The sequence below is a fragment of the Lathamus discolor genome, chromosome 4 (assembly GCF_037157495.1).
Source record: "Lathamus discolor isolate bLatDis1 chromosome 4, bLatDis1.hap1, whole genome shotgun sequence".
Taxonomy (NCBI): Eukaryota; Metazoa; Chordata; class Aves; order Psittaciformes; family Psittacidae; genus Lathamus; species Lathamus discolor.
Genome location: NC_088887.1, coordinates 44,446,876 through 44,461,139, shown reverse-complemented (window position 1 = coordinate 44,461,139; position 14,264 = coordinate 44,446,876). Strand labels below are relative to the sequence as shown.

At 41.6% G+C, this 14,264-nt stretch overlaps 1 protein-coding gene across 1 annotated transcript in view; it reads left to right on the top strand.

The window, feature by feature from the left end:
* The first annotated feature begins 4,629 nt into the window (after window positions 1-4,629).
* The window catches only part of POLA1 (DNA polymerase alpha 1, catalytic subunit), a 195,462-nt gene continuing 185,827 nt past the window's right edge, over window positions 4,630-14,264 (top strand). The window contains exons 1-9 of the mRNA XM_065677248.1: window positions 4,630-4,802; window positions 6,339-6,463; window positions 7,438-7,534; window positions 8,032-8,112; window positions 8,896-9,011; window positions 9,260-9,322; window positions 10,769-10,867; window positions 12,751-12,946; window positions 13,172-13,346. Coding sequence (XP_065533320.1) covers window positions 4,772-4,802; window positions 6,339-6,463; window positions 7,438-7,534; window positions 8,032-8,112; window positions 8,896-9,011; window positions 9,260-9,322; window positions 10,769-10,867; window positions 12,751-12,946; window positions 13,172-13,346 — 983 coding nt within the window. The 5' untranslated portion in view covers window positions 4,630-4,771. The remainder of the gene's footprint in view (window positions 4,803-6,338; window positions 6,464-7,437; window positions 7,535-8,031; window positions 8,113-8,895; window positions 9,012-9,259; window positions 9,323-10,768; window positions 10,868-12,750; window positions 12,947-13,171; window positions 13,347-14,264) is intronic.

Genomic DNA, 14,264 nt, shown 5'->3' with positions numbered 1-14,264 from the left:
AGGAGTGCTGGTCTCCCACTCAGGCACAGCCACGCCCCTGGCTTCGAGCTAGATGTTGGACCTTCTTTGTCACTACGGACTTGTCTGGGCCGTGTCTGACACTGGCCACCATAATCAGGTCTGACTCTGGTCCCCACCCACGGGCTGACTTCGTGGCGTGACCTTAGACCTGTCTTATCATCGTGGACTTGCCTGGTGATCAATGGGCTGTGTCTGATCCAGGTTACCACCACTGGACCTGACCCTGAGTTGCATTTCTAGTTTGACATCAGACTTGTCTCATCACCATCCACTTGTCTGCTCCAGGTTCTGGGCTGACCCTCTCTCCTGTCCCGGGGCTGCCCTGCTCACAGTCTGTAGGGGCTGGGGGATGAGGCCTGACTGTCCTGCCAGACTTGCCATGCTGGGCTCCCCTCCCACATGGAGCAGATGGCCCTTGCTACTTTCCACAATGTGAGTAGTGCGTTCACCAGCACCAATCCAGCAACAGAGAGCTGGCAGGATTACAACTAGACTTTGCAGTGTCTCACGATGCTGTTCTCCTTTCTGCTGAAGGGACATGAAATGGTGAATGCTGAGAATATTCACCCCTGGAAGCACATCTGATCTTCAGCCAGGTCTTGAAATGTAACAGCCTCTCTGTAATAATGTTCTGCTTATAAACTATTATTCATTTTTGTGCAATTGTAAGGAGAGAGCGATGAAAGTAGTTAAAACAGAGACTTTCATGCTGTAGCAATAACTGTATGCTTTTGAATACTACTGGCATCAGACTTAATTCCTAGGCATTATAATTATGTGAGGGCTCATTTTCTGTGAGTTTGCTCTCAATTGTCTTCCCTATTCAATTTACATTATAATATTTTGTACTTTTCTTCTAGGTTTGAATAGGAATATTGTATTAGGCAAGCAGGCAATGAAATTCTGCTCTCTGTTCTGATTAGTATAGTTCCACCAATTCTGGTCGAGTTACTAGGACTTGCTGTAATTTTAACCATAATCAAAATTTAATGTGTGTGGTTTTATTTTTAAAAGCATCTTCACTCCATAGACCTTTTTTTCTGTCAGAAGAGGGGAAAATCAACATAGCGTTCTAGTTTCTATTTCACGTTTGCATTTCAGAACCTTAACAACCTAACAGCGACTTTATACTCTTCATCCTGATGTTGGCAAGTAGCTCAGGCAGGAAATTAAAAAGAGCTGTCCAGTAAATAAAACGCATTTACAGGTCTGTTAAGCAAGGAACCTACCCTCTGAACATAAATGTCTGCATTATCTTTACTGATAAACAAATGGTGAAAAATCTATTTCTTCATATTTCTATCAGTTAACTACCTATGAAGAGTTCTGAAAACAAAGACCTTTCAGTAAGTAATAATTTGAGATGTTTTGGTTTTGATTTATGTAATCTGTGTTCCTTTAGGAGTTTAGTCCTCCATACAGTTAAGAAATTCATGTTGAAATGTCACATGAATAGCACAGTTTAGTAAGCAGCTGCTGAAATGCAGTAGTCAAAGCTGGATCATGTTAGATACAAAACCTGTAAGCTGAGTGATAACATTAATTCAGACCAGTGCAAGGATTATGAGAATTACATACTCCATGTTTGTTGAAAATGTACACATAGAGCGTATACACTCACATCCTGACCACTAGCACAGACCCACACAATCCTCCTCAAAGGTAGCCCATACTTAACAATAGTATAATAATGTTTAGGCACTTTGCGTTATATGTTGTACAGGTGAATTTGCTACCTCGCTATAATTCATGGTTTACTCACATTCTGTTTTTTATCACTCCTCTTAGCTTCAAGACATCTTTTTTTTAGACATCAAAAAAATTACGAACCTTAAGTTCATTGTCTAATGTCTGAATCTAAGAGTTTTAACTTTTTGTCCTATTGTCTTTGAGACAGATCAAGCATGCCCTACACATAAAAAGACAATAAGTATCCTCAATACAGTAATGATTTTGTCCATTTAACTTAGGTTTGATACACTCCATTTGTACCTTTATATGTTAATATATACTGCTGTTTCTATTATCTTGGAGCTCTTGCAATTAGTTTATAATATTTTCTACTTAGACATTTAAATTACAACTCTTTAAAAAAAAAAAAAAAAAGGAAAACATATCTGTGTCACCTTTTGTTGAAATCTGGGAGTCTCCCGAGCTTCCTCTTCTGTACCATGTTTTTGGCTGCCTATCATCTTGGTTACTGTGCTTCCCTTGCACTTTTCTCTGCAGCTATTGCCCTCTCGAGATCCTTGGGTGGCTTGAACTGCACAGTGGAATTCCCACTTCTTGTACTTAAAAGACAATTGAGCAAAGGTCATGCCAAGTTGCTCTTGTATGACTGTCCCAAGGGAGGTTAAAGATCAGCTCAAAGTCATCTGCTGTGATAATGCCATTTAGCAGAGGAAGTCCCGAGTCTTGTATTGTTTTTCTTTTCCAAAGCAAAGTGCATCTCCTGATACCTCCCCCCCCCCCTTTTTTTTTTTTCATTCAGTATTTAAACATGCTTGTTATGCTGTACTGCAGGAAACAGATGCATTCTTGTTATGGCCAGAGATGAATGTAAGGATTGAAGTAACATTCATGAAAAAGGCTTTTGTTTGACCTGCGCTGTCCCACAATGGAGCAAAGGCAACAACTTCAGTTTGGTAAATTATCTGTATCATGGCGTACCAGCTCAAATCATGGCATCACCTGGATGACAAACATGCCACCGTTTGTATGACAGCTGACAAAGTATTGTTTTATTTTAATCAAAAACATTAAAACCTAGTCAGTTCAAAATTCCAAGGCATGTGAAAGCTAGGAATATGTGAAATGTGGTATCACTCAATTTATATTCAAACTGAAGAATTTCATGACATCATTGCTTTTTTATTGTAGCTTAAAAATGGAACTACTCATTTTGAACTCCACATCATGTTTAGTGATGGGATCTTGTTTTGTGCATGTGTATATAAAAAGAAATAAACCAAACTTTCATTTGGATACACTGCACCAAGAGAAATGCAGTCTGTAGCTGTCATGATTTAATCTGGCAACAGCACAGAGCTGCCCAGTAGGAGGGGGAAAAATTCACTTTATCCCAGCCCAAAACAGGATGGAAAGTCAGACAGGTATTCTTCCTATAGCTGTCAGTGTTTGCAAGGTTGCATGTTTGCTAGGTCCAAGCTAGTAAGTAGATACTGCTGAGAGGGGTGGTCTCATTTTCCTGAGTGTCTGGGAATGGACATTCGAGCTGTTGCAGTGGCCAGTCTCTTCTGGCATCAGGGAGCTGCTACAAGTGGCTAGGGGTGGTTCTGCTTCCATCTAAGACTAGGTTCAGCAGTGAGAGGTAGTGTTGTGCTAGGAAATGTGTAGGTAGGTTAAAAGGACTGAGATCTGGTAGGTTTATTATCTCTCTCTTACGAATGTGAAGGAGTCCTTGTGGAGAAGGAAAAGAGATTTCAGTTTCAGAACCATAAAAAATCTCTCTTCTACATAGCTGAAAATAGTATATCCAGGCTGTAATACCAGTTAATGCTCCTGCAGTAGTGTATCAGCTGTCCTATTTGCTCTCAGGTGGCTCTGCAGTGTTGGTGCTCCCTGCCTTTGTAAGAAGCTGGAGTCGATGCCTACATATTTTCATGAGCAGCAAATGCTCCCCCAGAAAATTCTGAAAATGATGGTGCAGGATCAACAGGTAGTGATGGCCAGCACTGATGCTTTTGGAAAAAAACCCCAGTCAACCCCCCAAAACCACAGAATCAACCAGGTTGGAAAAGGCCTTTAAGATCATCAAGTCCAACTGTTACTCCAGCACTGCCAAGAGCACCGCTAAACCATGTCACTAAGGGCCGCATCTACATGGTTTCTGAACACTTCCAGGGATGGTGATTCCGCCACTGCCCTGGGCAGCCTGTTCCAATGCCTGACCACCCTTCCTGTGAGGAAATTTTTTCCCCAATATCCAGTCTAAACACCCCCTGGTGCAGTTTGAGGCCGTTACCTCTTGTCCTATCCTCTGTTACCTGGGAGAAGAGACTGACCCCCACCTTCCTCCATCCTCCTTTCAGGCAGGTGCAGAGAGCAACAAGGTCTCCCTTATCACTTCTCCAGACAAAACAACTCCAGTTCCCTCAGCTGCTCCTCACATGACTTATGCTCCAGGCCCTTCACCAGCTTTGTTGCCCTTTTCTGGACCTGCTCCAGCACTTCAATGTCTCTCTTGTAGTAAGGGGCCCAGAACTGAACACAGTATTCAAGGTGCGGCCTCACCAGTGCCCAGTACAGAGGGAGGATCACTGCCCTGGCCCTGCTGGCCACACTGTTTCTGATACAGCCCAGGATGCCGCTGGCCTTCTTGGCTGCTGAGCACAAGCTGGCTCATGTTCGCCTCCATCAGTAAGCACCCCAAGGTCGTTTCCCGCCCATCAGCTTTCCAGCCACCCTTGCCCCAGCCCGCAGCGTTGCGCCGGCCCCTCGGGCCCCCAGGATAAACCAGCACCCGCAAAGCCGCCGCCGGGGCCCACCCCCGCCCCGCCGCCGCTAGCCCAGGGCCCGGTCCCGCCGCCGCCGCAGGCCTCGCCCAGGAAGCGGCTCCGCCCCGCGCGACGCTTCCGTCCCGCGCTCGACCTCGGGGAGTTCCGCGGGCGGCCGGGCCCGGAGCCGCCACCGCCGCCGCTGATTGGCTGCCGCGCCGGGCGGAGGACTCGCGGGCCTCCCGTCTCCCGCCACTTTCGGGAGCTTGGCGCCAGCGGAGCGCGCGGGCGCCATGGCCGAGAGCGGCGCTCAGGGCCCGCACGGTGAGGCCCGCGGGGCGGCTGCCCCCCTCTTCGCGGCGAGGCGGCGGCCGCAGCAGCCAGCGTCTTGGGGTTCAAGGGGTGCGGGACGGGGCTGGGGGTCACGGGGCAGCAGCGCTCGGGACGGGGAGGAGGGGAGGAGGGAAGGAGGGGAGCGCGCGTGCGCGCGCGGCGGGCAGCGTTCGGTGAGGGTCCCCTCAGCCGCCCGCCGGCGCCGGGGCTGGGGCCTGAGCCGCTTTGCCCGCGGCATCCTGCGTCCGCCGCCCTGCCGTGGCCTCGCGGCGCTGCAGCTGCGCTGCCCGAGCGCGGGGCGTTCGCAGGCGGAGCTGGGGGCGTCCCGCCCGGCGGCGGGTGTGGGCCGCGCAGCCCCTGGCTGGCCCGCACGCTCCCGGCGCCAGTTTTCCTCACGGCCGCATGGCCGGGTTATCCCGGGCGGGAAGGCTGTGTGTGGGCTTACCTCCTCCTGAGCCGCCTGGCTTGGCGCTGGCACCTCGCTGCGGAGGGACCGGCCGGTGCAGCTGGTCTTAGCGAGGGGTGCAGATACGTTCGTGTCTGGAGGAGCGCGTAGCCGTAGGTGCTTGCATACAGTAAATACGAAGAGTTGACAGGGAATCTTGTATAAATGCACCCAAAGGTTGTATCCTTGCAGTTCCTCGTGGGGTACCGAGCAGTGTAAATGCCCTTTTTTAGCCCATCACAGCCCGTAGCGATACAGATCCTTACTCGTACCTCAGCAGCATGGCCTTGGTGCGCCTCTATTAACAGTTTGGCATCTTGCTGTCATCAGGAAGGGACAGACCTTCCCCTTTGCTGCCTGGCCTGGCGTGGGGGCTTGCGCTAGCCCTGGGTCTCCTCTGCCTGGAGTCAGGGCATTCAGCTCATCACAGAGCCCATAGCCTTGTTCCTAGGCTAATTGTCTGCTTTCGTGAGTTGGATTGGGGTCAGATAAATGTCCCCCCAAAAAAATCAAGGGAGAAGTGGAGGTCACGCTGCTGGGGGGAGCGTTCTGAAGGGAAGAAAGCATAAGAAGAAACGGAGCATTAGTCTTACGCTGTGAGCACATTACTCCTCTTATGCTGTGAGCAAATTACTCCTCGATTGTCTTGGTCTAACTGCACTCAAACATTGTGAAACCACCAAAAACCCCATTACTGCTTTGTAGCAATACAGGCCTTTTCTAAGCCTATCTATTCCTGAGTTGTCATGGAGACATGCAAAATAAAAGAGCTGGAAATTCCTAAGGTAAGAGTGGGGATCCTTTTCAGATAAGGGCTGATGAGATTGGAGAGGTGCTTTAGAAATCTAGGTGGTAGCTCCTTGCTGAATATGAAGTCTCTTTGATCTGTCTGTCTGAGACCATGTGTCTTCCAAATTCAGCTTTTCGAGAGCTGTCCGTGACTGTGCTTTTAGCCAAGTAGGTCTCTGTGTTGATTTTAAGCAAAGCTGCAAGTATCTATTAATACATCAGTGAACACTAAGTACCAAAGATAACAGCAGCTCATTACTAAACTTATCTCTCCTGGTTTTAATGAATTGCAGCTATGCATGAGTCTGGCAGTTTTGCAGCATCGCGTTCTAGACGTGAGAAGAAGTCTAGAAGAGGCCAGCAAGAAGCGCTGGAACGTCTGAGAAAAGCCAAAGCTGGTGAAAAACTAAAATATGAGGTAAAAATGCCTCATCTTTTCAATAAAAAGTGAATGTGAGCTGAGATGCGTAACTATCGTTTATACATCTCTAAAAGTTATGGGAAACAAAATCTGCCTTTCAGGTCAGCTTTTGTTTTTTTTAAGGGAGTATGTTTTTTGGAATGTAACAGTAATTGTTTTGCTACTTTCTGGTGTTTATTTGTTCCTTTCTGTTTTCAAAACTAAAACAGCTCTGTCAACTGCAAGGCAAACATGTTTGGTATGGCTTGAAGAACTATCCCACAGGGAAGGACCAACTTCTAAAATTTAATTATGTAATTAATATTATGATAAGAAGTACTTCTTTTGTTTTTCTTAAACTTCAGATGATTTTAAAACTTTAAATGAATTCCAGAGCATTACAAGACTGAAATTCATTAATATTTATATGCTGTGTTTCCACAAAGAACCCAAAATTTAAATATTTAACTGGTAGAGCTGAAATCTGGCAGTGTAGCATCAATACTGCCCAATTAATAGTAATGACATCAGGAAGTAAATTCCACACTGAGGTGAATAAATCTGAAGAAGCCTGAAGTGTGTCAATCATTAACATGCAAATTTACGCAAGAACATATTCTGCATTATGCTTGGGCCCATCAAATTACCTTCCTTTTCATTGAGCTCATCTTGGTGTTTGAGAGTGGAGCCAGGGATCTGAAGTCTCCATTGCTAGGGTTATTTTCAGTATGAAATGAGCAATAAATTAAGTCAGTTTCAAATGAAGTCTCTGCCAGTTCTTCTGTAGATTTTGAGTTTGCATATACTGTGATGTTTTTAACAAATGATAGCGTCTCACTGCCTAACAAGAAACTTAAGCTGAATCATGATTGTGAACCATGTAACAGTGTAGGGAATGGTGCATTTCTTGTGAACTTTTATGTTCTTATTGATGACCTGTATTAATAAATAATGGTACGGGAACTGTTAATCTAAGTATACCTTCACTGTAGGTTGAGGAGTTCACAGGTGTTTATGATGAAATAGATGAGGATGAATATTCCAGGATGGTCAGAGAACGTCAGGATGATGACTGGATTGTTGATGATGGTAAGTTAAGATTCATTGGAGAGTTACTTTAATTATAGTGTTATAACTTAATTAGTCTTTGTAATGTTCATGATTTGAGGTAAGTTATAGCCGGGTCATTCTGAAAAATTGTTTTAGGAGACAAGAAAGATACAAGTTTTTGTGTGGAAATGAATCTTTTGTGTTATTCTCATAGTAGTGTGTTAGGATGGTATTGAAAATATTTTTCTATAAAGAACTGATTGAAGTGAAATTTTATTTCCAGCTGTCAGTGATGTAACTTCAAAAAGAAGCACTGTAATTGATAATTTCTAATTAAACCCTATTAGTATATTTAGTCTAATGCAAGATACAGCTGAAAGTGCTGTAGTGTTTAACACTTCTGCATATATGACTTTTGCTCTATCCTAAAGGGGAAAAAGTGCTTAAATACATAAAACTTCTGATTATAGATATATTTAGAAATACCAGAAGACAGAATTTAAAATGTAAATTTTTAACAATTTGTTTTTCAACAGATGGGATAGGTTATGTTGAGGATGGAAGGGAAATCTTTGATGAAGATCTGGATGATGATGCTCTTGGTTTCAGTAGGAAAGGTAGGTTGAACGTGATTGCTGTAGACTGTCTTCAGTGGCTTTAAAAATGTACCTAAAATGGGCAACTTCTTGGCGTCAGTATGTGTTGGATATGGCTAACTGGCATGTTACTTCAAGTTCTGTCGGTTCTGTTTAGCCCCCGTGATGCTGATGGTAGAGATCCACAAATTGGGGTTAAATAGCTGTGACTACTTCAGCATTATCAGAGCATTTTTGTTTATAGACTTCTGTGGGATATGTATTCACTTCTAGAACAAATGCATCTAGAAATGATCTTGGTTTCCAAAGCTAGTGTCGAAAGAATGCGTCATCCCTCTGGCCACTGAAATGCTTGCTTTTAAGGATCTGGGATCAAATGATTTTGCCAACTTTTATGAAAGTGGTGGCAAACCACCTGGAGAAATAGACTCTGATGTAGAGAATCCAAGTCTAGTGCCAAACTTCTGGACACTTTTTGTTTGATTGGCTTTTGTTTTGCTTTTTTTCTGGAGATCCTTCCATGTAAAGTATCTTGGTTATTTTTCTTGAGTATGAATATGCAAAGAGCATCTCTGATGTAATTAAGAAAGATAGGGTTTAATATTAAATTAGGTGCTGATAGGGTTTTGCTTTTTCTGTGTGTGCATGACAGACATTGCAAAGCTGGCAACAAATGACAGATGATAAGGCTTCATTTCAGCCAGCAGTGTAAAGGTGGAAAAAAGGCTTATTTGTGATAATAACTGGACCATTAAACATTGAGCTTTTCTGATGTAGGACTCCCAATTTTATATTTTTCTGTAGGAAAAGGTGGCAAAACATCTACAGTTGATAAAAAGAATGTGAAAAAATCTGTGGTGTCAAAGCCAAACACAATTAAGTCTATGTTTATAGCCAGTGCTGGGAAGAAGAACACAGATGTAAGTTTTTGCACTTTGAATTTAAAGATTTCTGACTTGTCTGCAGTGTTTCAGTGGGAGTGCAGTAAAGCAAGAACTCATTCCAGTTTCTTGTGTCTAGCAAGACATAAACTCCTATTACAATCTTTTGTGTATTGAGCATTCCTGAAAATGTGTGTGTTTTGTAGAAACCCTTTAGTTATTTGCTGCTGGTCTCCTCGTTGGGTTTTCACATATAACTAAGAACTCGCTAATCTGTTACCTTACAGAAAAATGTGGACCTGTCGAAGGATGATTTACTAGGGGATATTCTTCAAGATCTTAATGCTGAAGTAAGTATATTAATAAAATTTGCTTGAAACACCTTAATCCATTATTTTTTCTTGCCATGGGATCAGGAAAATAATGTCTTCCTAAAACCTGAGATTGATTTCTTTCATAGCACATCTGTTTGGTATTTTCCGTGTGTATGCAGTCTACCTGTCATCTCTACCATGCAGAGGTTGCATGATTGTATTGGTTTGGTAAGCTCAAACTACTATGTCCTGATTAGAGATTGTTTATATTAATGTTACGTAGAACCTGTGCTAATGCAGCCTTCTAGGTTTTAGTCAGCTTGGAGTGAAACAGGACTTACCTGCCTCTGAATCATGTATGCCATATAGGTATGTCATGATGCTCCAGCCAGTATACTGCAAGGTATTTCCATCTTGTGTGTTGGGGTTCGCAACAGGAGCTGAGGGAGGACTGTTTCAGCGGATGATGTAGCCTGAACTTCTGTCTGCCTCCTGCTTTCTACTGTTTGCTAGACAGAAGCAGAGTAACACTTCCTCAGAGTCAGGAGTGCAGGATGGCCACTGTAGCTGGGTTGAACTGTCTGAAATAGGGCTATTCCTCCTCGTGAATGACTTTTTAATGGGTTAATGCACCGTATCAGGGTTTCTAAAAATGGATTGTTGACATGTAAACCGTGAAACTGCTGTAGTGATGCAATACTGAAATGAAATATGGTGTATCATAATAAGGATAATGTGTTTTTGCAGGGCCGTAAGAGAGGTATAGATGTTCTAGTGTAAAGTTGTTCTGTTGGTTTTGTGCGCTTGCTATTTCATTCCTCCCTATGACATCTGACTGAGAGTTAGAATATCTCATGGTATCAAAACCTCTCAAATCAGTAAGCAAATGTTTTTTAATGCTGTCAGATTTTATGGAGCATCAATTAGGGAAAATGATGCTAATAATTGGCCCATGACTTCTATTTACTTAAATAGTGCTTTTTTTTTTTTTTTTGGCTTAGCTGTTTGTTTTCTAAAATGTCTTTCATTATTAGCTGTTGATAAGTATAAAATATCTGTACAAGTAAATAACTTAAAATGGGTTTTCCTCTAGTGTGACAGTGCTGAAAGAGCATTTCTGCCTTTCTTAAGGCATGTGTGCGCAGTACTGTTATTTCAGCAGACATGAAGAGCACCCCACCAGTTATTCTGCTATTACTATGCATCAAAGGCATGGTTAGCTATTGAAATGCCCATGTTTGAAAACTGTTTCACTTACTGACAGTTTTTGTCTCAAACTGTTTACCAAAAATATCTTGTGTCTGCCTTCATGGGTTGATTGGTCAGATAATTTTTCCTTTTTATGTGGCTGAGTTGTATATCAGGAGGTGTGTTTTCTTGGCAAATGAGAAGTACTGGTGTTTTCTCTGATGGGAGATGTTATTAGCTAAGACAAAAGAAAACATTAAACAACACCTCTTCACTTTCTCTTTCAATATTCAGACTGTTCAGCTAAGTCCACCACCAGTTATAATGCTGAAAAGGAAAAGGCCTGCTGGAGTATCACTGAATCCTTTTTCTGTGCAGTCCCAAACTCCTAAGGTAATGGAAAAGATCAAAAAAGCTCTCATCAATAAATATTAATGTGTATTTTGATTGATTGGAATATTGCTTTATTTCTGCTTCTAGAAATCACCTTTCTCATTAGCTTCCTTAGCAATGTTACTTTGTAACTTCCTATATTTTCCCTTTTCACCTTCCATGTTAATACATACAAAAAGAGTTATATTCTTTTTATCTTTAGTATAGTAGTAGCATGCAGCTGTTATATTTGACAGGTGAAACTGTTTTTATAATGTTAGGTGCATCACATGAAGGTGAGCTTCTGTTTTTTCTCTTAAAAGTAGAAAAGACCCTTGTGGCAAGGAAAGGGTGATGGGAAGTGAAATAAAGAGAAGAAAGAGTATTTTTGGGTGTGAAAAAGGAGAAGAAACTCACTTTCTGCAGAAATGGAAAGCAAGTGAAAAAATTAAGCTGTGGCTAGAAGTTTACCCTAGTGGAAGACTTTGGAGTAAAAGGAAGGACAGGCTGCTAAGGATGAAAGGCTAGCATTTTATTAAGATTTCTGGTAAATGAAAAGGACTTTATAGCAGGAAATACAGTGAGATACTTGGTAACAGTCTGTAGAGGGCAAATGGAGTAGATCGCAAATTTGATTTGTGAAACCTTGTGCAATGTTGACATCAACTCTTATGTTTAAAATAGTCACCAGCGGCACTCAGTTCAACACCTGTATCTGAGCCTAGACACATTTGAGATAGACAAAAAGTGACATATAGTAAGAAAGGATCTTTGTCCTTAGGGTGCAAAACAGTGGTCACTTTTGTAGGAAACACTGAGAAGGAAATCAGTTCCCAGACGTAGGAGGAATTTGTGATCTGTTTCAAGATGAAGAGGATGAAGAATGAAGGCTTAAACATAAAAATAAAATATGATAAATGGGCATAAAAAGTGAGATGGCAGTGAAGCATTCTACTTCAGGAGATGAGCAGAAGTATGAATAAATTAATTTTGCTGAGATAGCAAAAAATTGGTGAAAGTAGATGAAGTTGTGTTTGCTTTCTGTTTAAGGCAAGTGAGAGGCTGAATTTGGTATTGGCCATAGCAGAAGTAACTGAATTGAGATTAAAACCCTAGAAATTATTATGTGCAATGCTAAATTCTATATGTGTCAATAACAGCTTTCCCTGGAGATAGAGGTTTTGAACCTTGCTACAGGTTACGGGTCAGTAGATGCAGAGACCTGTTGTTTGTGATGGTGGTGGCCTCTTCATACACATCTTCCATTGAGAAGAGATTCTGTCGCTGCTGCTGTAGTGGCATCCTGTCTGAAAAACAAACTCAGTGCTTGCTGCCTTAGAGCTCAGGCTTTCAGAACGTGCTGAAATGCAGTTTCTTTGTCTTCCTCGCTCTACCTGTTGTGTCTGTAGCATGAAGAAATGCTTTGGAGAGGCACCCTGCCCTCTAGACCCGTGGGGTCCTGTAGACATCTTGAACTCATTACTGATATGAACAGGTGTAAACTACCATATTGATTGGTCTTCCCTGGTTGTTCCAGGTGCTGTCCTTGCCTGACAAATAGTCATAATACTCAGTTTACACAGGGGTTTTGATTTAGGAATGGAGTAATGTTATGTGGGAAAACAGTGAAAGTAACCACAAACTTAATCAAATGTCATGCATGGCCTGTTGTAAAATGTTTTTTAAAATTATAGTAGAAACACATCATGGCAGGAATGATAGTGTAGAATTGAAGTTTACTCTTGAGGAGTTTTAGATATCATTTGAAAATTATATGTAACTCTTCCTTTAGTCCTGGTTACTAGTTCTGTAAATAGTAACTGCTGTTACTATTTACTATTTTTTTTTCCCCTTTTATGCTCTTAAGAGTTGTTTTTTTAACTCATAGCTGAAATGTCTTTCAGGTAATCCACCCTGTATCAAAGCAAGCTCCTGCTCATCTCAGAAAGAAAACTCTTCCTCCAGCTTCATCTCATCCTAACCATCCCAATTACAAAGTAAAATCTGTCGTAGTCTCTGAAAATGAGGATGCCAAGTATGAACAAAAAGCTACAGAAAATCGGGGAGTAGTGAAGACACCAGGAGAGACAGCTATTGAAGGTATCAAGACCAAATCTAAACGCAGTTCTCGAAACTCTTTAAATAAGGTGGATTAGTGTTAAAACACTTAGCTTATTCTAGTTAGATGCTTAGATTACTTAATTGTGATATTTTTTTGTACATTAATACTGTATATGCTTATGCGTATACTCTGCTATTTACACATGCTGCTGTAGGTATATAGTGTGTCATTTTAATGATTCAAGCCTTTAATTCTATGTGCAGCTCTTCCAGATGACGATCAGGGTATGATGGATTTTGATGAGGAGGACTTCAATGAACCTATGGAAGCAGAGCATGTGGAAACTATACCCGAGACAGCTGAAAGCTTGAAGAGAGACAATGAAATTGAAAAGACGACAGAACAGCTGGAATCAGAGAAGAAAGAGACCTCTGTCTTGTAAGAATCCTTTTTTTTTTGTTTGTTTGGTTTTTTGTTTGTTTGTTTGTTTGGGTTTTTTTTTTTTTGTTTTTTGTTTTTGCACCAAGAAGTCTTTCAATACCCATAAATCTTAGATTTAGCTTCATACTTGTCTTTGCCAATGGGATAATTGTGATACAGACAGAATGATAATGCTATGTAGGTTGGTTTTTTTTTAACAGGGATGTTAAAATGGTAATGTTGAACATGGAGAGAGCTACTTAATTGAAAAATAATTGGTATTTTGGGGGCTTAGCACATGACATAACACATTTTAGTACACTGAGGTGACTCAGTGCAGGGGTTGAACAATGAAGGTTGATGCCAGTAAACAAAAATGAGGAATTGCTAATGATGCTTATTCTAAGCATAAGATATTTCATAAGTTTAGTTGTTGTTAGAAGTATTGTCCCTAAAAGTAATTTTACATGATGAACAGCTGTGTCTTTGGAAATAGGAAAAAAGTTGGGTTTTTTTTCCCTGTTATTTTTGATTACTCGGAAGAATTTTTAATTACGTTTCCGTAACTTTAAACTGTAAAAATTTGAATGATCAAAAGAACTTAAACATTTAATGACTGAAGAGGTAGTTTTGTTGAAATAATCTTTTATTACCATTGAGAAACTGTACAGATGCGTGGATATATTTGTTCTGTAAAGGCTTGAATGACAAAGGCTGAAATGCCAGGTGAATGATTTTTAAAGCCTGTGTTTTTGTGTACTGAGAATGATACTTGTATATGGGGTTTTCTCTTTGTCATTCCATCCTGGTTTTCAGAAGAATTCTGAAGAAGCCCAACTTTTGGGAATGTTGGTTGGTAGTGGAAAGAGCAACAAAAGGTGTGAACATATAGGGATGAAAAAAAAGCAAAACAATTGTAGTTATAGCAAAGTCATA